Source organism: Pseudophryne corroboree, chromosome 1 (assembly GCF_028390025.1).
Source record: "Pseudophryne corroboree isolate aPseCor3 chromosome 1, aPseCor3.hap2, whole genome shotgun sequence".
Taxonomy (NCBI): domain Eukaryota; kingdom Metazoa; phylum Chordata; class Amphibia; order Anura; family Myobatrachidae; genus Pseudophryne; species Pseudophryne corroboree.
In genome coordinates this window covers 1,028,772,101-1,028,798,326 of record NC_086444.1, presented here as the reverse complement: position 1 = coordinate 1,028,798,326, position 26,226 = coordinate 1,028,772,101, and the positions used below count along the sequence as shown (strand labels likewise).

Below are 26,226 nucleotides of genomic sequence, written 5' to 3'. Positions count from 1 at the left end.
CAGCAACAACAGCAGCAGCAGCAGCAGCAACAGCAGGCGTACCACTCAAGGATCCTCCGGAGGAATCCCAGTTAGGAGAGAACTCCGCAGTCTTGACAGTGACATGGCCTGCAGGACTACTGACGTTCCTGACTGAGGAGGAAGTTAACGTTGAGGGAGTTGGTGGTGTGGCTTGCAGGAGCTTGGGTACAAGAGGAAGAAGGGATTTAGGTGTCAGTGGACTGCTTACGCTCTTACCCAAAGTTTCACAACTTGACACTGATTTATGATGAATGCTCTGCAGGTGACGTATAAGGGAGGATGTTCCTAGGTGGTTAACATCCTTACTCCTACTTATTACAGATTGACAGAGGCAACAGATGGCTTGACACCTGTTATCCGGATTTGTGGAGAAATAATTCCACACCGAAGAGGTGGCTTTTTTGCTAGTTTGCCCAGGCATCACAATGGGCTTCTTCATCCCACGGACAACAGGTGTCTCCCCCGGTGCCTGACTTAAACAAACCACATCACCATCAGAATCCTCATCGTCAACTTCCTCCTCAGCGCCGCAACACCCATATCCTCATCCTGGTGTACTTCAACAGTGACATCTTCAATTTCAATATCAGGAACTTGCTCCTTCCAGCACTTGCAGGGGGAGTGCAAATGGTGGAAGGAGCCACCTCTTCCCATCCAGTGTTGGGAAGGTCAGGCATCGCAACCGCCGACACACTTGGACTCTCTTTGGGGATTTGTGATACCATCTCAGAATGCACAGTTCTTTTCTGTGCTCTTTCCAGCTTAACTCTTTTAATTTTTCTAGCGGGAGGATGAGGGCTTCCATCGTCATGTGAAGCTGAACCACTAGTCATGAACATAGGCCAGGGCCTCAGCCGTTCCTTGCCACTCCGTGTTGTAAATGGCATATTGGCAAGTTTACGTTTCTCCTCTGACCATTTAAATTTATTTTTTTGGGTCTTTTTACTGAACTTTGGCTTTTTGGATTTTACATGCCCTCTACTATCACAATGGGCATCCTCTACAGTATGTCATGGCTAGTGGCAGCAGCTTCAGCACTAGGAGAAAGTGGTTCTTCATCTTTCCTTATTTTATCCTCCAAATGTTTGTTCTCCATTATTTTTCTGGAGTTATATAACACAATGGGGGTAATTCCAAGTTGATCACAGCAGGAAATTTTTTAGCAGTTGGGAAAAACCATGTGCACTGCAGGAGGGGGGGGGGGCATATATAACATTTGCAGAGAGAGTTAGATTTGAGTGGGTTATTTTGTTTCTGTGCATGGTAAATACTGGCTGCTTTATTTTTACACTGCAATTTAGATTGCAGATTGAACTCACCACACCCAAATCTAACTCTCTCTGCAAATGTTATATCTGCCCCCCCCCCCCCCTGCAGTGCACATGGTTTTGCCCAACTGCTAAAAAATTTCCTGCTGCGATCAACTTGGAATTACCCCCAATATGCGGCACAGGAGAGCGTACCCCTTCACCTCACAGGGCAAACCCTGTAAAAATTATTTGGATTAAATATTAATAACCCCTTTATTTGGAGTAAATATACAGCACAGGACAGCACCACTGAACATATATGGCAGCACCACTGGACTGGATTTATACGGAATTATATGGATTTATATGGAATTATACGGCAGGATAAGTGGAATTATACGGCAGTATCACAGGAATTATATGGCTGTATCACAGGAATTATACGACAGTATTCCGAGAATTATATAGCAATATCACAGGAATTATACGGCAATGTCACAGGAATTATACGCCAGTATAACTGGAATCATATAGCAGTATCACAAGAATTATACGCCAGTATTCCGAGAATTATACGGCAATATCACAGGAATTATACGCCAGTATTCCGACAATTATACGGCAGTATCACAGGAATTATACGCCAGTATCACGGGAATTATACGCCAGTATTCCGAGAATTATATGGCAGTATCACAGGAATTATACGGCAATGTCACAGGAATTATACACCAGTATCACGGGAATTATATGGCAGTATCACAGGAATTATATGCCAGTATTCCAAGAATTATATGGCAATATCACAGGAATTATACGCCACTATCACAGGAATTATACGCCACTATCACAGGAATTATACGCCAGTATCACGGTAATTATATGGCAGTATCACAGGAATTATACGCCAGTATTCCGAGAATTATAAGGCAATATCACAGGAATTATACAGCAATGTCACAGGAATTATACACCAGTATCACTGGAATTATATGGCAGTATCACAGGAATTATATGCCAGTATTCCGAGAATTATATGGCAATATCACAGGAATTATACGCCACTATCACAGGAATTATACGCCAGTATCACGGTAATTATATGGCAGTATCACAGGAATTATACGCCAGTATTCCGAGAATTATACGGCAATATCACAGGAATTATACAGCAATGTCACAGGAATTATACACCAGTATCACAGGAATTATACGCCAGTATCACGGGAATTATATGACAGTATCACAGGAATTATACGCCAGTATTCCGAGAATTATACGCCAATGTCACAGGAATTATACGCCATTATCACGGGCATTATATGGCAGTATCACAGGAATTATACGCCAGTATTCCGAGAATTATACGCCAATGTCACAGGAATTATATGCCAGTATCACGGGAATTATATGGCAGTATCACAGGAATTATACGCCAGTATTCCGAGAATTATACGCCAATGTCACAGGAATTATACGCCATTATCACGGGCATTATATGGCAGTATCACAGGAATTATACGCCAGTATTCCGAGAATTATACGCCAATGTCACAGGAATTATATGCCAGTATCACGGGAATGATATGGCAGTATCACAGGAATTATACACCAGTATTCCGAGAATTATACGGTAATATCACAGGAATTATGTGGCAATATCATAGGAATTATACGCCAGTATTCCGAGAATTATGTGGCAATATCACAGGAAATATACTAGTGATGAGCGGATTCGGATTTACTCGGTTTTACTCGGTTCTCAAAACCGAATCTTATTGGCTATCCAAAACACGTGACATCCGTGAGCCAATAAGATTCGGTTTTGAGAACCGAGTAAAACCGAGTAAAACCGAATCCGCTCATCTCTAAAATATACACCACTATCACAGGAATTATACGCCAGTATCACAGGAATTATATGGCAGTATCACAGGAATTATACGCCAGTATTCCGAGAATTATACGCCAATGTCACAGGAATTATATGCCAGTATCACGGGAATGATATGGCAGTATCACAGGAATTATACACCAGTATTCCGAGAATTATACGGTAATATCACAGGAATTATGTGGCAATATCATAGGAATTATACGCCAGTATTCCGAGAATTATGTGGCAATATCACAGGAAATATACTAGTGATGAGCGGATTCGGATTTACTCGGTTTTACTCGGTTCTCAAAACCGAATCTTATTGGCTATCCAAAACACGTGACATCCGTGAGCCAATAAGATTCGGTTTTGAGAACCGAGTAAAACCGAGTAAAACCGAATCCGCTCATCTCTAAAATATACACCACTATCACAGGAATTATACGCCAGTATCACAGGAATTATATGGCAGTATCACAGGAATTATACGCCAGTAATTCCGAGAATTATACGGCAATATCACAGGAATTATACAGGAATATCATAGGAATTATACACCAGTATTCCGAGAATTATATGGCAATGTCACAGGAATTATACACCAGTATTCCGAGAATTATACGGCAATATCACAGGAATTATACGACAGTATCACGGGAATTATATGGCAATATCACTGGAATTATACTGCAATATCACAGGAATTATACGGCAGTATCACGGGAATTATACGGCAATATCACGGGAATTATACGGCAATATCACGAGAATTATATGCCAGTATCACGGGAATTATACGGCAGTAACACTGGATACATGGCAGCAAAGGACACCACCTCTGTGACTGGTCACTGGACTGATGCTGCACAAGACACTTCCCCTGGTCTAATGCACGACAACACAGCAGCACTGAAAGGGACTTATACAGCTACACTGGATATATGTTAGTAGAGGACACCACCCCTGTGGCTGGTCACTGGACTGATGCTGCACAAGACACTACCCCTGGTCTGATGTAAGACAACGCAGCAAAAATGCAAGGGACTTATACAGCAGCCAGCAGCACTGGGGACATATAGCAGCAGAGGACACCAACACTGTGACTGGCTCTCTGTGACTCTCTGAGAACCGAACCCGCTCATCTCTATTAGTAACACTACGTCGTCATGGATTAAAATCCTGCAGCACCCGAAAGGTCCCCCTGTTTAAGCCAGCACATGTCCAGGCCAGTCTAAAGTTTGCCAGTGACCATCTGGATTATCCAGAGGAGGATTGGGAGAATGTAATGTGGTCAGATGAGAGCAGAATTTAACTTTTTGGTATAAACTCCACTCGCCGTGTTTGGAGGGAGAAGAATGATGAATGGCATCCCAAGAACACCATACCTACTGTGAAGCATGGGGGTGGAAACATCATGCTTTGGGGCTGCTTTTCTGCAAAAGGGACAGGACGACTGATCCGTATTAAGGAGAAGATGAATGGGGCCATGTATCGTGAGATATTGGGCAAAAACCTCCTTCCCTCAGTAAGAGCATTGAAGATGGAACGTGGCTGGGTCTTCCAGCATGACAATGACCCCAAACACACCGTCCGGGCAACTAAGGATTGGCTCCTGAAGAAGCATTTCAAGGTCCTGGAGTGGCCTAGCCAGTCTCCAGACCTCAACCCAATAGAAAATCTGTGGAGGGAGTTGAAAGTCCGTGTTGCCCGGCGACAGCCCTAAAACATGACAGATCTAGAGAAGATCTGCATGGAAGAGTGGGCCAAAATACCTGCTACAGTGTGTGCAAACCTGGTCAAGAACTACAGGAACCGTTTGACCTCTGTAATTGGCAACCGAGGTTATGTTACAAAGTATTGAGTTATGGGCCCTACACACTGGCCGATATTTTGAAAGATATGAACGATCTCGTTCATAAATGAACGAGATCTCGTTCATATCTTTCAGTGTGGAGACTTAAGCGATGAGCGATGCGCGTCCCCGCGCTCGTTCATCGCTGGTCTCCCGTCGGCTGTGCATGCAGGCCAATATGGACGATCTCGTCCATATTTGCCTGCACGTCTATGGAGCCGGGTGACGGGGGGAGTGAAGAAGCTTCACTCCCCCCGTCACTGCCCCCCCCGCCGCCGGGTCGCTCGTCGGCCGTATCGGCCGTCGGGCACCTCGGCCAGTGAGTAGGGCCCATTAAACTTTTTGATTGTCCAAATATTTATTTTCCGCAAGAATATACAAATAAATTGTTTAAAAATCCTACAATGTGATTTCCTAGGTTTTTTTTTCAGATTCTGTCTCTCACAGTTGAAGTGTACCTATGATGGAAATTACAGACCTCTCTCATCTTTTTAAGTGGGTCAACTTGCACAATCGGTGGCTGTCCAAATACTTTTTTGCCCCACTGTATATATAATGTAAGTGGAAGGAGTAATGTGTAGAGAGGGGAGGAGTCAGTATTTTTAAACCGCCCCCCCCCCCCTAAAAGTAAGGTCTAGATCCGACACTGCTGTGATGCCTTATTAATCAACATTAATAATAATAATAATAATAATAATAATTTCAGATCTTTTGACTCCTTGGGAGAGACGCAATGAGACCAAAACAGCAAAGCGACGAAGGAAGGAGAGAGAGATGAAGCATGAGATAGAAAGGGTACAGCAATTGGCAAATGAAAAGAATAATGCCATTGATCAGTACCTGCTGAGTGACAATGAAAAGGTAATGTGCCATTTTAAATATGGGTAACAGAGCCCAGGAGGAGGAAAGAGTTGATGGCGAAAAATAATTGGTATTGGCTCATATTTTATACATTCCCTGTGACTTGTGATCTCAATCCCTATTTATAGATCAACCTGGAAAATATAAAAGGTTTTCCATTGTATACATACGTATTATTACGTTCATATACATATTATTCTGTTCTGGACAGGGTCACCAAGAGGGTAGGAAATGCTGGGCTTGTTAGAGAGGCCTAACCCCACAGACATTAGTGCGCCATACACCCCTGAAGTTCTCTCAACAATGCCCCCCTTAGTGCTGTATACCTTCTTCATATGGAACCGGACAGATGTGGACACTCTTTCCTCCTAGTACTTGAGCCCATCCTATTCCTAACTCTCCGCAGCTCTGGTTCCAGGTGATGAAGATTCTTTTCTTCAGCTTCAGACGTACATCATACAGTGCTATGGACTCGTATACTGAATACAATCCTCCTCATTTTGTTTATTTGCATTGTGCTATTGTTTGCAGGGAAATATTTGTCATGTTTGCATTATATTTCCAGTATTATTTCACCTGGTAAATGTAAGCACATCTGCAATTAAGCAATTGCATTGCATGCAGGGCCTTCCTACCTCTGTCTGTCTGTTTTTACCAGTTTTGTTCTATTACTGTTGTTCTAATTGTAAAGCGCAACGGAATATGCTGCGCTATATAAGAAACTGTTAATAAATAAATAATAAATAAATGCTGGAGGAACTTGCTGTATGTAGCATTCCATGCAAGTTATGTATAATCGTAAATGTAAACTGCAGTATAAAACAAACAAAACATTTTTGTTACCCATGCAGAGTTGCCCACGTGAGTCTGGTAAAATACACCGTCTTTGGCCAGGAGAATAACACATCTCTTGTAATTCTCTCAGTCTTCAGGAACAGGAATGGAATAGGCAGCATTACAGTGCATATGTCCCATGCCCATTTACACGCTTTTCCTAGCATTACAAAAACAAAAATTAGCAAAAGGACGCATTATAGCGACCTAAAGACAAGGGATTTCCAGGGACTTGCAGTAGACCTTAATTTAGGTTTATTTATTTATTTAATTCTCACAGTGGGCCTGATCAGAGGTGGACGCATGTTCGATTCGGTCACAGATGGGCGATGTTTGGTGATCTGCACATGCGTCAAAGCCAGACTGCGCATGTTCCACGATGGCCTTGTGACAGTGGTCGCAGTGCGGCACTAGAGACAGCTTGATTGGCAGACTGCAGGCGTTTGGAGGGGTTGATGGAAACTGTTGTAGAAAATGGAAGTGTGTCTTCAGCTTCAATGGCCCTGGCAGCTTAGTTGTGGACATTCTGAGCAACATTGGATGGCCGATGTTCCTGATGTATCTCCGATGCTGCATTTTCGGACTCATGCAGCGCATATGAAAAGCCGTAGTGGGTGTCTCATTACAAAAGACAGCACCTGAAGCATTAGCATAAGTTCTCAGATCCGCTGCGACCGAAGATGCATCACCGACCTTACTTGCGTCCCCCTCTGAATCAGGCCCAGTGATAGCACCACACTGGCTTTGTATACTTTGTATTTGCAGTAGTTTGGAGACACTCTCTGTGTTGTATTTTGCAGGTGATTGTGTGCTCATATTATGCGCACCACCTCTGTGTGTTCAGCTTGGACACTGTAAGCCACCTGCATACTTTGGAGGACAAAACATCAATGCTTTTCTTGCACAATGCTGCACTGACGCACAATGGCAGCTTCCTGGCTCTCTCCAACTACTGTGATGCTAACAAAATTAGTTATGTAACTCTCTGGGATCTTCAAAATGGACTGGTAATGTACTAATAGTATTGTATCTTAACTTGTGTCCCTAACTATTGCGTCACCAGGATCAACTACGATGTCTCCTGTTTGGGCTGTCTGGCAGCCTTTAGAAAGACTCTACTACCCAAATTGGGGTGTAGTATGTTATGCCAGCGGTCGGGCTCCCGGCGGCCAGCATACCGGTGCCGGAATCCCGACCGCCGGCATACCGACAGCTGGGCGAGCGCAAATGAGCCCCTTGCTGGCTCGCTGCGCTCGCCAGGCTGCGGGCACGGTGGTGTGCTACGTGCGCCACGCTATCTATTCTCCCTCCAGGGGGGTCGTGGACCCCCAAGAGGGAGAAAAGCTGTCGGTATGCCAGCGGTTGGGATTTCGGCGCCGGTATTCTGGTCGTCGGGAGCCCGGCCGCTGGCAAACTGAAGACCACCCCCAAATTGATGTATATTTTCATTCCTTTTATTGTCCACTCGTAAATAATTACTGTATGCTTGTTTATGTTTGGAAAAATAGCCCTTTGGTTGTAGGGATCCATCATGGTGACTTGCAGCTGTCTGATCTTTATCTCTTCGACGAAGCCTGTATTTTGGTCGCTTTATGGTCGCTTTCCCCTGATTCCATTCTCCTATTTCAGCAACTTCAGGACCCCTATGGTCTCCAGCCTATATTATAGATCATTATAGATTTTTGCAAACTCATCATTGGTTACCAGGGAGGGATTGGGATGGAAAACCAGCCCGGGAAATTTATAAAAGGAGCCCTAATGGGGGTGCATTCTGATGAGGGGGTGGGGTCTGTTGAGGGGGGTGGAATCTCTTCCCATAAGGCCTGATTGTATGCAGTTGGGCCTTCCGTGCGTCTTTTGCTGCAGTTGTGTCTGAGACCAGGGGCGGATTGGGAACTAAAATTGGCCCTGTAAAATTTTGTAGAAGTGGCCTGACATGGGCAGAACAAGAGGTATATCATACAGTGTAGCCATGGCAGCATCACTGGATGGCCCAGTTGCTGTATTGCAGAGATGGAATAACAGAATGGATGGGGACAATTCAGTGTACTGAGTATGGTGGGCAACCTGTCATGTGGAGGGGTGGGGTCACATGACAACACACAAAACAGGCCATACAGATACGTCAGCCTACCAGGAATCTTCCTGGTGAGCCCTATGGCCAATCCGCCCCTGGTACTATCTAGCTGCCTGCAGCTGAATGCATTATGATGTCACAGTGGTACTGTCTGTCTGCAGCTGAATGTATTGTGTTGTCACAGAGGTACTGTTTAGTTGTCTGCAGCTGAATCCAATGTGATGTCACAGAGGTACTTTCTAGCTGCCTGCAGCTGAATGCACTGTGATGTCACAGACGTACTTTCTAGCTGCCTGCAGCTGAATGCATTGTGATGTCACAGTGTACTGTCTAGCTGCCTGTAGCTGAATTGTGATGTCCAGGGCCGATGCAAGGTTTCTCAGCACCCTAGGCAAAACTTCAGCCTCCCCCCCCCCCCCCCTATTGCAGTTGAATGCATTGTGATGTCACTGAAGTACTGTCTAGCTGCCTACAGCTGAATGCATTGTGATGTCACAGTGGTACTGTCTAGCTGCCGGTAGCTGATTGCACTGTGATGTCACAGAGATACTGTTTAGCTGCCTACAGCTGAATATACTATATTGTGATGTGACAGTGGTACTGCTTAGCTGAATGCATTGTGATGTCACAGTGGTACTTATGAAATCACAAAGGGGTGTTCAGCTGCCTGCAGCTGAATGCATTGTGATGTCACAGAGGTACTGACTAGCTGCCTGCAGCTGAACACAGTGGTACTGTTTAGCTGCCTGCAGCTGAATGCATTGTGATGTCACAGAGGTACTGTTTTTAGCTGCCTGCAGCTTAATGCATTGTGATGTCACAGTGGTACTGTTTAGCTACCTGCAGCTGAATGCATTGTGATGTCACAGAGGTACTGTTTAGGTGCCTGCAGCTGAATGCATTGTGACGTCACAGTGGTACTGTCTAGCTGCCTGCAGCTAAATGCATTGTGATGTCACAGATGTACTGTGTAGCTGCTGCAGCTAAATGCATTGTGATGTCACAGTGGTACATATGAAATACCAGAGGTACTATAGGCTGCCTGCAGCTGAATGCATTTTGATGTCACAGAGGTACTGTGTAGCTGCCTGCAGCTGAATGCATTGTGATGTCACAGAGGTACTGTCTAGCTTCCTGCAGATGAATGCATTGTGATGTCACAGTGGTACTGTCTAGCTGCTTGTAGCTGAATGCATTGTGATGTCATGGTGATACTGTCTAGCTGCCTGCAGATGAACACATTGTGATGTCACAGAAGTACTGTTTAGCTGCCTGCAGCTGAATACATTGTGATGTCACAGTGGTACTTGTGAAATCACGGAGGTACTGTCTGGCTGCCTGCAGCTGAATGCAGTGTGATGTCACAGAGGTGCTGTCTGGCTGCCTGCAGCTTAATGCATTGTGATGTCACAGTGGTATAGTCTAGGTTTCTGCAGCTGAATGCATTGTGATGTCACAGTGGTATAGTCTAGGTTTCTGCAGCTGAATGCATTGTGATGTCACAGTAGTATAGTCTAGGTTTCTGCAGCTGAATGCATTGTTAAGTTAGAGTGGTACTCAGCGGCGGATTGGGATGGAAAACCAGCTGGAAAATGTATACAAGCAGTCCTAATGGGGATGTGGTCTGATGAGGGAGTGGGGTCTGTTGAGGTGGGTGGAATCCCTCCAAATAGGGCCTGATTGTATGCAATTGGGCCTTTTGTGTCTTTTGCGGCAGTTGTGTCTGAGACCAGGGGCAGATTGGGAACTAAAAGTGGCCCTGTAAAATTTTATAGAAGTGGCCTGACATGGGCAACACAAGAAGTATAACATATCATGTAGCCATGGCAGCATCACCGGATGGCAGAATTGCTGTATTGCAGAGATAGAATAACAGAATGAATGGGGACAATGCAGTGTACTGAGTGTGGTGGGCTACTTGTCATGTGGGGAATAAGGTGGGGGGGGGGGCACACGACCACACAAAATAGGCCCCACATACACTTCAGCCTTCCAGGAATCTTCCTGGTGAGCCCTATGGCCAATCCGCCCCTGTTGGTTACATACTGTGGATAAGGTCCAATCCGGGTTTTGAACACTCTCTTGCTGCAGGTGAGATTTCCATCTGGTACACAACTTTAGAATCCACATATCCCCCTGATAAATTTCATACCTATGTGCCTTAGTGTTGGGAGAGCATGAAAAATTCTACCTGGGAGAGACAATAATCATTCTTGCTGACATTTAAATATTCCTATATGGGAGAAGCCCGGAGAGGAGAAGCAGCTGGGCCCTTTTGGGGGCGGGGCTGGGCTTCCACATCATTAGGCCCCACCCTCTCCATTTTGCCATGCCATTCCCAGCATTATCCCCCATCGTGCCCGCATCCCTAGAAAGCGAGAGGAGTTCCCTCTCTTCCAGTAGTGTGGGGTACTACCTGAAAAATTGTGAGTCTCCAGCAACGTGACCCATTCCAGGAGGGACAAAATGCTCTGTTCCTGGACTTCCCTCTTAAAATATGATTCCTGTCACCTGCATTGCACTGGTTAATTGATAACAAAGGTGATGCAGTCATAAATTAAGAGGGAAGTCCAGGAAGTGAGCATCTTGTCCCTCCTGGAATGGGTCATGTATGAGGTATGAGTATAATATGCTGGTAAAGTGCTTTCTTCTGGGTGAACAGTGTTTTTGGGAACCCAACCTGTTATATAGTGTACAAAGCACTATGCAGTATTAAGAAGAAGAACTTTTGATGACCTAGTGGCAGGTTTGCTGAAATATAAGGCTGTTCAACAAAATTGAAATACATGTGAAATGGCATGTGCAGGGATCTTAATAGTAAATGCTCTATTCAGAAAGTCATGAAAACTACAAATGAAAAAATCAATGGCTGCTGCTCTTTCTGTCACTTTGTCAGACTCACAGGAATGATCACAGAGTGATTCCTCATGCAGTTACTATGAAGAGCTCTGCTAAACATTTGCATGAATGATGGTGCCAGGGGCAGTGTGAAGGAAAGGGGATCATTTTATATTTGAATTTCATACCTGCACTACTGTATAAGAAATTATTTCTGGCACAAACATTACTATGGTTCTGTTATGTTAGTAATGTCCGCCATCTTTCTGGTGACCTGGACAGCACCAGACTATTAGATACTGTAGGTATCTATCATATTACGTTCTCTCCTGTGACCGCATGGATTTTCTTTTTCGCTTATAGGTCAAGAAACGGCTAAAAAATGAACCAAATATTTGTTGTATGGCTATTACGGATGATGCTGATAGGATTGTCTTTGGAGTCACCTCAGGAAATAAGTAAGGGGTTTACTCATTTAATGGCAATCTCCACTCCACTGCATGGTCAGTAGCCCGCACTTGTGCAGTAGTGCTCACAGCTCACAAAGAAGAAGTGAAGGCATACCATCCTTTCACTATTTACACACAGCAGTGGTGATTCCTTGGGGGCTCCTGTCTCTACGTGTGCATTTTAATACATTCGGGCAAATCTTAATTTCTTATTTTATTATTGCAATTAAGTTAAAGTCTCTTGTACTGCATACTGGCCGACTTTGTTGCCCCCCTCCTCCTGGGGGTGGGATGGAAGCGGCAGCATAGTGAAGTAAATTGTGTGTCATAGGTGGAGAAGACATTTACTGCCTTGCATTTTTTCATAGTATACTGACGTTTCATTTTCTTTTATGGACATAGACTTAAAGTCTGGGATCCTTTCAGACACAAACACAAAGTAATACCAGGATATGAAAACCTCAACCTTACAGTTAACAGCAAAATACAAATGATTGAAGGAGGATCAAGGGCAATCTTATTGTCAGGTAGGTATGCCCAGAACAGTGCACGATATATTCTTCAAAGCGTGGAGAGTGAGCACAGATGGAAACAATAGGGATATACTGTACAAACTTTCTTTCCTGGGGAGACATGTCACATACATGTATTAAGCACTTTTGGATGGAACAATGGTAGCGTGCTGTGGGGTGGGGGCATAAATATCATTGCAGAAGGCGAAGAGTCAGAAAGATGGAGAGAGGCACTTGCAGAACTCATTTATTTGACGGCAAAAGGTGCTGCTAACATTCTGAACAGCAGAGACACATTCTTAGTGCCTGAGCAAGAGCGCATTCACTGAATTAAATGAAGTTCTGCTCAATGTATGAAAAAAAAAACTGGTCCATTCATACAATATCATTGACCTAAAAACTATTACAATAGGCATTAATGTCATGGAGTAACACACCTAAAATCACAGGTGTTTTTATTTACAATTTATAAGCTTTAACTACAGGAGGACTATCTAGTGCCCACAGATTTAAAACAGTGGAGTAGTGAGGGGCCTCTTTATTGTCACCTGTCATTTTAAAGGAAAATACAGGAGAATGGTGTGATCACCCCTCTGAGAGCATTGACAGGTCTGGTTCCAACTGTTAATGAACATTTGAGGATGCAGAGATGGTGGCAACTCTCATTCTGATGTAATCGCTGTAAGTTTCAACATGGGGACGTCTGCTAAGCAAGAATCTAGGTGGTATATTTACTGCCACAAGCTATCATCCTCATTCCAGGATGGCCAGTCCTCAGAAGTTGGCTTCTCCTATTCCTTAAGAATGTTGATATAAGATGCTTGGATTGATAATGTTTGGCAGAAGTAGGCACTGTATAATGTGATTAATGTGTCTTTCCATAGGTGATGTCAGCTTCTGGAATCTGGATAACGGAACTGTGGTTTCTGTATTCACCCCTGACAGCAAAGTCTGCTGCCTGTCCTTAGCTACTGACAGGAAGTCCATTCTTATTGGTATGAGCGATACCTCGTCACTCATCAACCTGAAAATTGTTTCAAAAGATAAGGACAATTCTTACTCCATAGGGACAGATCTATTCGGTGAGGAATCTACAAGTAGTGAAGATGAACCAGACGATAAAGACCCATCTTTAAATATCTAAAACTGTAAATAATGAAACTGTAAGAAAATAAAATCTATCAATTCTTTATTTGGTCGGTTCTTTCATTTGTCAGTTTTTTAATTATGCTATGCAACATAATTTGTTGGATTGTTGTGACTGAAATATAGATAAACTTATAACCGATGGATAGGATACAATCTGTGCTTACCTGCGTAGCCACTGTTGTGCGATATAGTTGAAAACATTGATGACAACTGGTGCACAGGTTAAAGATAAAAAAAGGTGATGTAACCAGCGCCAACACTACCACTAGACAAATTGACATTCACAAAGGGCATCTTGGTTGGGGGCATCTAAAGGGCCCCATACACTACAGCAACATGTCGGAGGCTAAAGTCGGATGCGATTTCCCTTGAACCGCCTGGCAGCTTCCCGGGCGGCAGGATCGCATACGATATATTGTATGCAGTCCTTTTGCATAAGATGTATCGTATGTGATCCCAGCCATGCCTGCGGGATCCGACATATCACAAGTGCAGCACCAACGACCTAGGGACTCCGATCCGATGCTCACCGGAACGCGCATCGGATTGGATCAGATGTAATACACATCCGATTTGCCACTTTACATCCGATTTATCAGCACGAAAGGTCGAAATCGTGCATTATCGTTCTAGTGTATGGGGCCCTTAAGACACTGAATGTATTATGTAATGTCACTTTTATTTAGTGTTATTTATTTACCACATGGCGCTCCAAGTCTGAGTGCAAAATGCTGATCATGGAAAGCTCCCTGTTGCTGCTCCCCAATGTTGCCAATTGGCAAGGAATGTGGTGCTTGGATATGATGACATACCCCACATTCTCAAAAACATTATATGTCGCCCACCTCCCACCAAGTGAGGTGAACAGGTGAAGTGCATGGTCTGGTAACCATAGCAATCGCACAATTACTTTCAAAGCAGAAGCCTACTAGAAAATTCACACAAACTGATTGTTTGTTAAAAAGCGTACCTGCGGGGGCGTGGCCTGGCTGGCATCAGGAGAGGTCGAGTTCCTGCAGAGCTCCGGCCAGCAACACTTTAAAATAAACCCCTGACCTGGGTTTGAGGGCCCATCTACAGTGACACAGTCCCCTAAGCCTTGCTGTACCACCCTGCACTCGGAGGTCGAGGCTGCGGAATCGGGGGGGCCCTGCGCTGCCCCCTGCGGATTGCGGCCTACCTCTGCTCCATAAGCCGGGGCCTCGATTTTGGGGTGAGGACGTCGATTCGTCGAGCCCGGTGCGGCGACTATGCGGACCTCCCCCTCCACCTGAGCGGCGCTCCTGAGGTCGGATACCTCGCCCATCAGACCCTAAATCTCACGAAGGACCGGTGACCGGGCGGCCTGCAAGAGGTAGTGGCCGGGACGCATGGGACTGGCGGCTGGCGGCCATCTTGTGGTTGGCGTCGCCTGGACTCCGTCATCTGCCTTGCCTCGCCGATTCCCGGCCTCTCCGGACGCCTGACATCCGACCCCCACCTCACGCGCCCCGTCCGACGGATCCCCCCCCCCCCCGCTGGCGGGAACTGACGGCCAGGAGACCTCCGAAGGGACCTGGTCTCATCGACTGGCGGCGGCCATCTTATGGTTGGCATGGCACTCATCCTGCTTCATGGCTGGAGATAGACTGTAACACGAGCTCCCTCTGGTGGTGACTTCTAGATTGGACGATTTACAGCTGCTACACATTTATTCCTATAATCTTGCCTGTCCTCATGTCTCCTATTTGACAGCCGGAGGGGAGTCATTATATTTAGTCTTGAAACAACAGGTGTGATACCTCAACAACCCTGTCGCAATCTGCTGTGCCCTGAAGTTGCCACGTCACCTCGAGCCTTTTGACATATACATCACGTTGCTGTGGCATTCTGGAGTGTCACACTGTGACACCTCTAACACGTTATTTCTTGTAAATCTGCTCCGCAACGCCCTGACATGCCTGCTATCTTCATAGCAATGTAACTTTCCAATGTCTCCCCTACACTGATGTGACCCTCATTAAACTACTCTCTGCGCCCTACATTATTTCTACTCTACATATCTATTTCTAGCGACCTCATATGGAAAAGTTCCTGGTGTCCACTCCAATGTCCTCGACTGGTCTTGTTTCAGGCGCGCGCGAGGACACATCCCACAGAAATTCTTCTGACTCCGATTGCTCCACCACCCGATCTCGATCCCAAAGAAAACGTACTAACGCTACGACTACTAAGCAGCCTAAGATGAAACCCACTGACATTGCTGTGGTTCTTGGACCTCTCCTAGACGAAAAACTGGCGGGCATCAAAGAAGCCATTGATTCCACCTTAGCCCAGCTGACTCAACACAGTAGCCGTTTGGATGAAGTTGAGCAGAGGGTCTCAACATTGGAGGATGATCTACAAGCCGCACAGTCTACTATAAAGTCCCAGACCACAGAAATTAAAGGCCTCACTGAAAAACTCGATGATTTGGAGAATCGGAGCCGCCGAAACAACCTGAGGGTGGTGGGCATCCCGGAGTCGGTGAGGGGCCACGCGCTGCTGGACCTTTTATCCAACTGGCTGCCTGACAAATTAGGTATGGACCTTCAGGAGGGCTCACCATTGGCCATTGAAAGGGCACACAGGATTGGCCCTGAACGCAGAGACTCCGCTGGATGCCCTAGACCTGTTATCCTACGGATTCTAAACTACGCGGATAAAGCCAAGCTCTTAGACCACTATCGAAAGTCAGAGAATCTCCTCTATAAGGGAGAAAGGCTGCTTATCTTCCAGGACTTCTCCACTCATGTCGCCAACAAGCGCAGAGAGTTCGCTCCGATATGCAAGCGGCTGTTTGAAGATTACGTCAAGTTCTCACTATTATACCCTGCCCGTCTTCGGGTCTTTGTCAATGGAAAACCATGCTTCTTTGACGATCCGATGGCGGCAAAGACCCATTTTGCACACCCTGACACTTGACTGTCCACCATTACTTAACGTTTGCCTATCTTTACAATTGCCTTGATTAGGAGGTCACACAGTGTCCGGGATATGATATAGGCATGCTATTTGCGCATGCTGGAGGCTCCGCCTCCCATTGTTTCATGTTTGTTAGTTTGATGTTTTTGTCTGTTTGTTTGTCTGCTTGTTCTGCCTGCTGGGATAATGTGTCTCGATCCTCCATGGGTTGGCCCCTCCTTGCTAATTGGGACGGGGGGGGGGCACCATTTCACCTATACAATTTTGATATTCTATTCTCCATCTACGGGGGTAGGATAGCATGGCTGACCATGCTGCTTCTCAGACCTCAACCCCGGTGACAACCCCACTTTTAGATTTTAATATAGTTTCTTGGAATGTGGAGGGTCTCAATAGCCCCATTAAACACAAGAAGGTGGCTGCCCATCTCTCTCACTTGTCCCCTCAAGTCGTGTTCCTACAAGAAACACACTGGGTGCATAATTCCCCTATATCACTAAGAGCCCCTTGGATTGGGGAATATGTATCTGCTCCTTACACCAATAAAACCAGAGGGGTTGCCATCCTCTTTCATAGGAATCTTCAATTCTCCATCCTTAAAAAATATATCAACCCCGAGGGCAGATTTATCCTCCTAGATGTCTCCATTGACAATGTGATATATACCTTTTTGAATTTATATGCACCCACTGGATCTAACAATCTCTTTTTTGCAGATATCCTTCAGAGAGTTCTGTCCTGGGGCGGCCAAAACTTAATCCTAGGGGGAGATTTCAACACGGTCGATGATCCATCCATGGACAGGTCGGGGGTGAGTACCAAAAAACCCGGACCCTCTTCTACTCTGCTTTCCTCTCTTTGCTCTCAACTTACCCTACTGGACCCTTGTCGTACACACCATCCCCTTCAACGAGATTATTCTTTTTATTCACACCCACACTCTACTCACTCTCGCATTGACTATCTATTTTTATCTAAACACCTTTTCTTTAAAGTCACCCACACCTCAATTAAGGACATAATTATTTCGGACCACGCCCCCATCACCTTGTCCCTGCCCCAGAACATATCTAAATGTTGGAGATTCCCAGCATATCTCATACACTCAGAGGATTTCTTATTACATCTCAAACACTCCTGGCATAATTATACTACTGACAACCTGGATCAAGAATCTAACGCTCCACTTTTTTGGGGGGCCTCTAAGGCAGTCCTTCGAGGCCATATTATTTCCTATGTTAATTCTAAGCGTAAGAAATTCAACACAAAATTGCAGGAACTTAGCGCGGCTCTCACACTTGCATATCGCACTTACAAACAATGCGACAGTCCTACTCATAGAGAAACGTACCTCATGGCAAAACAAATTTATGATACCTTTCTCACCGAACAGGCCCAGATCAGCTATGATTACGGCAGGAACAGGTTTCATAGGTGGGGGAATAAGTCCGGTAGACTCTTGGCCAACTTGGCTAGGGGGCCCCGAAACAAAACATGGGTTGACTCGTTGCACAGCTCTGGAGAGGTTCTTTCTGATCCCACTGACATCTGCTCGGCTTTTATGCGTTTCTATAAGTCCTTATATACTGCCGACATTGATAACGCAACTGACGGTCAATTATTCCTGGATGAGGCGCAGTTACCGAGGCTGGAGTTAGAGGAAAGGGACTCGCTGGATGCTCCCATAACTGACTATGAGGTGCGGGCCACCATTAAGTCCCTCCCCAATGGAAAGAGCCCTGGCCCTGACGGCTTCAGTGCCGAATTTTATAAGATGCTAGCTGCCGATATACTCCCTACATTAACACGATTATATAATCACATCCTAACAACAGGGGAGACTCCCCTTCGTTTTAACGAAGCCAAGCTTATAGTGCTCGCAAAACCGGGTAAAGATCCTACCCAGGTAGGGTCATATCGCCCCATTTCACTCCTGAATCAGGACTTTAAAATCTTGACCAAAATCATAGCTAATAGGTTGCAAGCCTACCTACCCCATCTTATCTCACCCGCGCAGATGGGATTTGTCAAGGGTAGACAATCCACACGAGGAGTGCGGGCGGCCCTGACTGTGATATCTCACACCCGCTTCAGTCAGGCCAAAAATAACATCATTGTAAATTTAGACGCAGAGAAGGCATTTGATAAAATTGCCTGGCCTCACCTATCTCGAGTACTCACCCACCCGGGGATTTGGCGCAGCGTTTTGCAACTTGGTACAGACCTTATATAATAACCCAGTGGCACAGGTCTTAGTCAACAATGTGACATCTCCATCCTTCACGTTGGAAAGAGGCACTAGACAAGGATGCCCTTTATCTCCCCTCCTTTTTGATTTAGCACTGGAACTCCTTATACGCCATATTCTGTTACACAAGAACTATAGGGGCATTGAGGTGGGTACACAGGAATTAAGGGTGGTGGCATTCGCAGATGACCTCCTTTTTATGTCAGACCCTCACCGTACGATCCCGCAGCTGACTGCTGTGATTGATCGTTTTTCCTCTTTTGCAGGGTTTTCCATTAATTATAGTAAGTCGGAGGCGCTAGCCATATATGGACGGGCGAGACTAGGTTGGGGGACCACCTTTCCCTTTAAATGGGCGGATACACATATTATCTATCTAGGCGTTGCACTCCCTGCTCATCCCTGCCACCTATATAGGCTTAATATCACTCCGGTCCTCCATAGGATTAGAACCGAACTTGGTCTCTGGCAATCCCTCCCCCTTAATATGCTGGGGAGATGTAACCTATTTAAGATGGCCAGCTTCCCAAAACTCCTCTATGTTTTACAGATGACCCCCCTTTTATTATCCAAGTCGGATTTATCTTCTCTGAATACCTCTATCTCCAGATACATCTGGGCTGGTAAACGCCCAAGGATTAGCATGAAAAAATTATCCCAGACGGTACCTAGAGGGGGAATCAACCTACCTGATGTTAAACAGTACAATCTTGCGTGCCTCTTCTGCATTGCTATGGATTGGCTTGGAGACAATAATTATTACACGGATTCCAGCCTAGACTCTCAACTTTGCGCTCCCTTGTCCCTCAGCTATCTTCTCCATGCAAAGCCCTCCAAGTTGGCGTTACATATCACCACTAATTCGTTACTACTCCCCATAATACAGGCGTGGGAAATGGCGAGGAAATCTCTCAAACTTCAATATCTATACTCACTTTCACTGCCCCTTATAGGTAACCTGGAGTTTCAGGAGGGGGAGGCTCTACAGCCCTTCATTGCCTGGCACTCTCTTGGTATCCGCAACCTGCGCAACTTGCTTAATTCCTCTCGCGTCCCGCTGTCTTTCGCAGAGGCACGAGAAAAATATGGCCTGCCACCCCACCATGAGTTTGCCTATTTCCAGGCGATGCACTATCTTAAAAATGTACTATCTAAATTGACGGGGAACGACTTTCTTAACTCTCTAGATACACTACTCCAATCAACATGCTATTCTATATCAACCATTTATACACGTATTCGTCTTGAACTTATCCCTGACACGGACCTCCCAGAGTTGTCCCAATGGTCCTCCCACATCTCAACGGTCACCCCTGACTCCCTCCTAAATCACTTTCAACTGACCCTAAAACTTATCCCTGCAAGCTCTTATCAAGAGATGGCCTATAAAATGCTCCATAGGGCATACATCTCACCTAAACGCCGATCTTTGATGGGCATCTCAGAAGACAGTAAATGCACCAAATGCCTAATGGAGGGGGCCGACCTCTTCCATTGCTTCTGGGACTGCGCTTTGGTGTCACAGTTTTGGCATGAGGTACATCATTATGGAACCACGTCCTTAGGCATATCCTTTAGTTGCACTGTTTCCTGGGCATTGTTCGGATGTTTGACTTACCAGCCAGACGTCCCTAGGTCTAACAAAAAACTGCTTATGATATTATCAGCGGCTGGCAGGAAGGCAATCCTACAACAGTGGATCCACAACATACCTCCTAATCTTTCGATGGTGACCTCTAGACTATTTTTTCTATTCACCATGGGCTGGCTGGAGGCCTCTATCCATAAGGAGAGGCTCACCCCTGCCTTGTTCCAATGTTGGGACACCTACATTTTGACACTCCCCTTACACACTAAACAAGCCATTGACAAATGCTTTCAATCTACCTCATGGTACCTCCTCCACACTTTAGCCCAACCTAACCCCTTGAACATCTGACTTACCCTCTCTCCTTTCCTTTTTCCGGACCCCTCCTCCACTCCCTTCTATATTCAATCGTCTACCGGGTTGTTTGGAAATATAGACCCCCGATTTGGGAAGATTGTTCTGTGGATGGATCGACGGCCCGTGTCCCATAGTAGGCATTACATGTTAGTTTATTTTCTTATGTTTTAGGTATTATGTATATGTTTAGGGATTTTAAAATAATTTGTCTTTGCTGGCGGAGAACTGATATTTGATCCATCCCTTTTCATCTATAGTCTGCTCCGCTTTGGTAATTAAAGCACATCCTAAGTTCCCTGATATCACTAGTTATACATATGTTCCCTTTTTTGGAAGGGTATAAAGGTTTTATGTGAAGAAAAGTTTGAAAATATGTTTTGATCTCTACCTGGTATTATATGAGACTGAATAATCTATGACTCCCTATCTCTTGTCAAGAGGTTTATGTATAATACATGTTATGTTATACACTGCTAACTATATATTCCATTCTATGTCTCGAAATGCCGTATATCTACTCTGTATGGTGTGAGATTATAATAAAAATAGTTTGAAAAAAAAAAAGCGTACCTGTTGCAGATGTGTCCAAATAGGATTGTGTCACAGTTAAGCCAATTCACCTTTACTATGTTTAGCATATATCTTTTACTGCCCCTATTCCTCTTGTCCAGATATAAGGAGATGTGCAGAAAAGATACGCAAATATACGTTATGGTAAGAACTTACCGTTGATAACGGTATTTCTCCGAAGTCCACAGGTTCCACAGGATAACAATGGGATATGATGAAGCGACAGCGGATTGGCACCAAACGATCAAAGCTTTCCGGCCTCCTAGGATACAACGGGCCCGTCCATATATCCCGCCCACTGGCTCAGGCAAATCAATTGTATTCCAAAGCACAAGGCAGCAGCATCATGTAGAGTCCTAATCAGGCAAGAAGAACACACATGCACACCCTTCCATACAAGAAGGAAGAGGTTAGTGAGTAGAAGGATCCTCAAATCAGGTGCGTCAGGGTGGGATCCCTGTGGAACCTGCGGACTTAGGAGAAATACCGTTATCCACGGTAAGTTCTTACCATAACGTATATTTCTCTGGCAGGGTCCACAGGTTATCCACAGGATAACAATGGGATTTCCCAAAGCAATTTAGTGGTTGGGACGCTCCTGATTAGACAGGAGAACCTTACGCCAGAATACAGCATCATGAGAGGCAAAAGTATCCAAAGCATAATGTCTAATGAATGTGTTAATGGAAGACCAAGTGGCTGCCTTACATATCTGTTCTGCTGAAGCACCATGTTGTGCTGCCCATGAAGGACCTACATTACGAGTAGAGTGAGCAGAGACATTAGCCGGAACAGGGAGATCAGCTTGAGTATATGCTTCTGAAATAGTCATTCAAAGCCATCTTGCCAGCGTCTGTTTTGTAGCAGGCCATCCTCTCTTGTGAAATCCGTAGAGAATGAAGAGAGAATCTGTCTTTCTGATGGCACTGGTACGATCCACGTAGATCCTTAATGCCCGGACTACGTCCAGCGACGCATCTCCCGCAGAAATTCCCGATACCTGAAAAGCCGGGACTACAATTTCTTCATAAAGGTGGAATTTAACACCACCTTCGGAAGATACCCAGATCTAGTTCTTAGAATTGCTTTATCTGGATAAAAAGTCAGAAAAGGAGAACGACAAGACAGCGCTCCTAAATCTGATACTCTTCTAGCTGATGCCATAGTCAGTAGAAAAATAACTTTATCTGTCAACATTTAAGATCCACTTTATTAAGCAGTTCAAATGGAGCAACTAGAAGGGCTTTCAGAACTAAATTTAAGTCCCAAGGCACTGTAGGAGGAACAAAGGGAGGTTGAATGCGCAGCATTCCCTGGAAGAAAGTACGTACATCCTGTAAATTGGCAATTTTCTTTTGGAACCATACAGTCAATGCTGATACTTGTACTCTCAAGGAAACCACTTTCAAACCTTTATCCATTCCTGCCTGAAGGAAATCTAAGACCCTGGAAACTTGGAAAGATTTCGGTCCATATTTCTTTCACTGCACCAATGAATATAGGCCTCTACATATTGGGTGATAAATGCGAGCTGAGGAGGGTTTCCTTGCTCTGAGCATTGTTTGAACTACCTGTTGTGAGAATCCTCTTGACTTCAGGATAGAGGTTTCAAGAGCCACGCCGTCAACGATAGTCGATCCAGATGCCTGTGGTAACAAGGACCCTGCATTAGTAGATCTGGATGTTGAGGGAACAAAAGTGGAGCATCCATCGACATTCTCTGCAGATCTGTGTACCAATGCCTTCTGGGCCAAGTCGGAGCTATTAGAATCACGGCACCCTTTGCTTCTTATATCTTCCTCACCACCCTGGGTAGCAGGATGATCGGAGGAAACAGATATGCCAGATGAAAATCCCATTTCATTGATAGGGCGTCCACAAAGATCGCTCCCGGATCCTTTGGTCTTGACCCGTACACGTGTACTTTGTTGTTCAGACGGGACGCCATGAGATCTATCTCTGGCAACCCCCACTTGTCTACTAGAGTCTGAAAGACTTCGGGATGTAGAGCCCATTTGCTTTCTTGAATGGCATGTCGACTGAGAAAGTCTGCTTCCCAGTTTAGGACTCTCGGAACGAATACTGCAGACAATGCTGGAAGATGGAGTTCTGCCCATTTTAGTATGTGACTTACCTCAATCATTGCTGTCTGACTGCGCGTTCCTCCCTGATGGTTGAGGTACGCTACCGCCGTTACATTGTCCGAGCGGATCTGGACTGGTCTTCCTTGAAGAATGTCCTTTGCCTGAATCAGTGCCATGTATATGGCTCGAAGTTCTAACAGATTTATTGGCAGGCAACTCTCTTCTGCAGATACAAAGAATAAGGAGAAACTGTTCCGAGATAAAAGTCTTTGATGAACAAGCATCAGAAATGACTACCAGATTTGTAGAAAAGGGTTATGACAAAGAGGAAATAGAACATACTGTGATGAAAATAAGAAACACAGAGAGAAGTACACTACTCAAATATAAGGAAAAACCCCCCACTCAAATGAAGAAAATACCTTTTATTACTCAGTTTAACACACAACATCGGGAAATAGAAAAGGCTGTCAAAAAACATTGGCACATTCTGAAATGCGAACCTCTCTTAAAAGAAATCATCCCGGACAAACCACAGTTCGTATACAAAAAGGCAAACAATTTAAAATCTCGTCTAGTCAAAAGCGCCATTCCGGAGAAGAAGACAGGACGTATAAAAACTATAGGCTTCCATAGATGTGGAGATTGTATTATGTGCAAATCTCACACAACCACCCCCAGAAAAGTGAACGAATGCATAGCCACAAGAACGGGCAAGAAATACCAGATCAAAGAATTCATAACCTGCAATAGCAACAACTGTATTTATCTAATCCAGTGTAGCTGCAACTTGCAATACGTTGGTCGTACTTCACGAAAGCTCCGTGAGAGATGGGGTGGACACACACGGAACATCAAAAAGGGACTGGACAAACACAATTTATCCAACCATTTTAGGGAAGATCACCATTGTTCATTAGATTCAATCACAATAGTTATAGGGATCAAGAAAGTAGAAGGAAACTGGAGAAGAAAAGACACTAACACACTAGTGGCTAAAACAGAAATGAAATATATATATGACATGCAAACTCTGTCCCCTACAGGCCTAAACCTAGAATTCGAACTGAAATGGTTCCTATAGGTGTTTTTTTCAATAGGGCCACTATAAAAAACAGAGAAAATCTTTTGTTTTGCAGGATGTCTTAATTGCTAATGATCCACTTATCAGTAATATAGATGTATGTTTGGACACAACAATCCATGGCCTTTTGCGTCATATATATATTGTATTTTTATTGAATGTACACTTCTTTACATTTTATTTTTTGATGTCTCAATTACCAGCATATATTTGAGGGTAATACACCCCTATAAAAACACAAATAGGTAATATAGTACCAACCACCACCCTGTGTTCAGTATATTCCCATAGATATTGGAATATAACGTACATCCTCCTCTACATATAGAGACTTTGGCATACCATTATAGAAGGGGGTATCATTAAACGATCCAGTTGATACCATATACACTTATGAATCTCAGGTTGTCATTACAACGGGGGAAAATCATGCTTTCTTCAAAGTGTAAAAAGCATTTGGTTTTAAATCTAAAATTTTAGACCTAGAAAATAAATCCCAGTGGCTATCCCTAAAAGGTTGCCATGAAAACTAAATCAGTGTTAACATTTATGAATAAAATTATAAGATTGAAATACACACAATCCCAGACAAGGCGTATTTATCCAAGTAATTCATGCCGTCTTTTCACCAATCCCTTAGGATGAAGAATTTAGATATGTGCATTCAATTATTAATATTTTTTTCTGCACATCACTACCATTATTACATTTAGATACACCGTTTTGGTTTTATATAACCTTTAAGACCAAGGTCATCTCAGTCCACTGGTTATCACCTTTGGTGCGGCTGTTATCCAACTAATTATCGAGAATTGTAAAGATAAAATCCTTTATGGTGCGCATCCACAAACCCGTAAAGGTGGAACGCATACTTCCGGTATCGCATACCCGTGGAACGCATGGGGAAGGAAATACGTCACCCGAACTTCCTGGTCATACCACGTTGCCCCGCAGTATGCGTTCCACGCCGGCTCAACCTCAGTTTTAAAATGGAGACAGGAAACAATATTATTGGTTATTCACACAGGTTGTCATGACAACCCGTTTTCCACTGTATATTTAATTAAATCTAACCATGTTATGCTTTTTAATTGTATAAACGCTACATTATTTAGAATATGGTTATACTATGGCTATACATATGGACCTTTTTCGTGATTTTATTCTATTGTATATCTGTATTTCCTCCATGAATCCATCCAAAGAGGCGGGATCTCCCAGAGCATAAATTGATTGCTCTGGGATCCTTACCCATACTATCACCCTGAGGAAGACTAAAGTAGTCGAAACGCGTTGGTGGCATGCTTGTTTGTTAAGAACTTGGTGACCCTTGTCCTTTGGCATTTCCCAACAATTTCGGGTAAGATCATTTGGATTTTTTTCACATGTTCCTTGCCCTCTTTTGGGACCATCACAACTGCCGAGGCAGGGCGACCCAGGCTCTCACGTTTTTTTAATGTAAATTATTTTATTTATTTTTATGGAATAAAACTCATTTGATATGAGCACGTCTATGGGTGGAATTTGACTACAGATAGGATTTGAAAGAACCCGCTACGGGAATATACCTCGCATTCTTCAAGTAAGAACACGTGTAAGCGTGATATTTTGAACAACTACTATTTCAAGT

At 44.4% G+C, this 26,226-nt stretch overlaps 1 protein-coding gene across 4 annotated transcripts in view; it reads left to right on the top strand.

The window, feature by feature from the left end:
• The window catches only part of LOC134922808 (uncharacterized), a 338,146-nt gene extending 324,383 nt beyond the window's left edge, over positions 1-13,763 (top strand). For all 4 annotated transcript variants that reach the window (XM_063920697.1, XM_063920699.1, XM_063920696.1 and 1 more), the window contains 5 exons: positions 5,709-5,863; positions 7,498-7,704; positions 11,976-12,070; positions 12,464-12,588; positions 13,458-13,763. In XM_063920697.1, the coding sequence (XP_063776767.1) occupies positions 5,709-5,863; positions 7,498-7,704; positions 11,976-12,070; positions 12,464-12,588; positions 13,458-13,717 (842 nt within the window). In that variant the 3' untranslated portion in view covers positions 13,718-13,763. The remainder of the gene's footprint in view (positions 1-5,708; positions 5,864-7,497; positions 7,705-11,975; positions 12,071-12,463; positions 12,589-13,457) is intronic.
• The last annotated feature ends 12,463 nt before the right edge of the window (positions 13,764-26,226 follow it).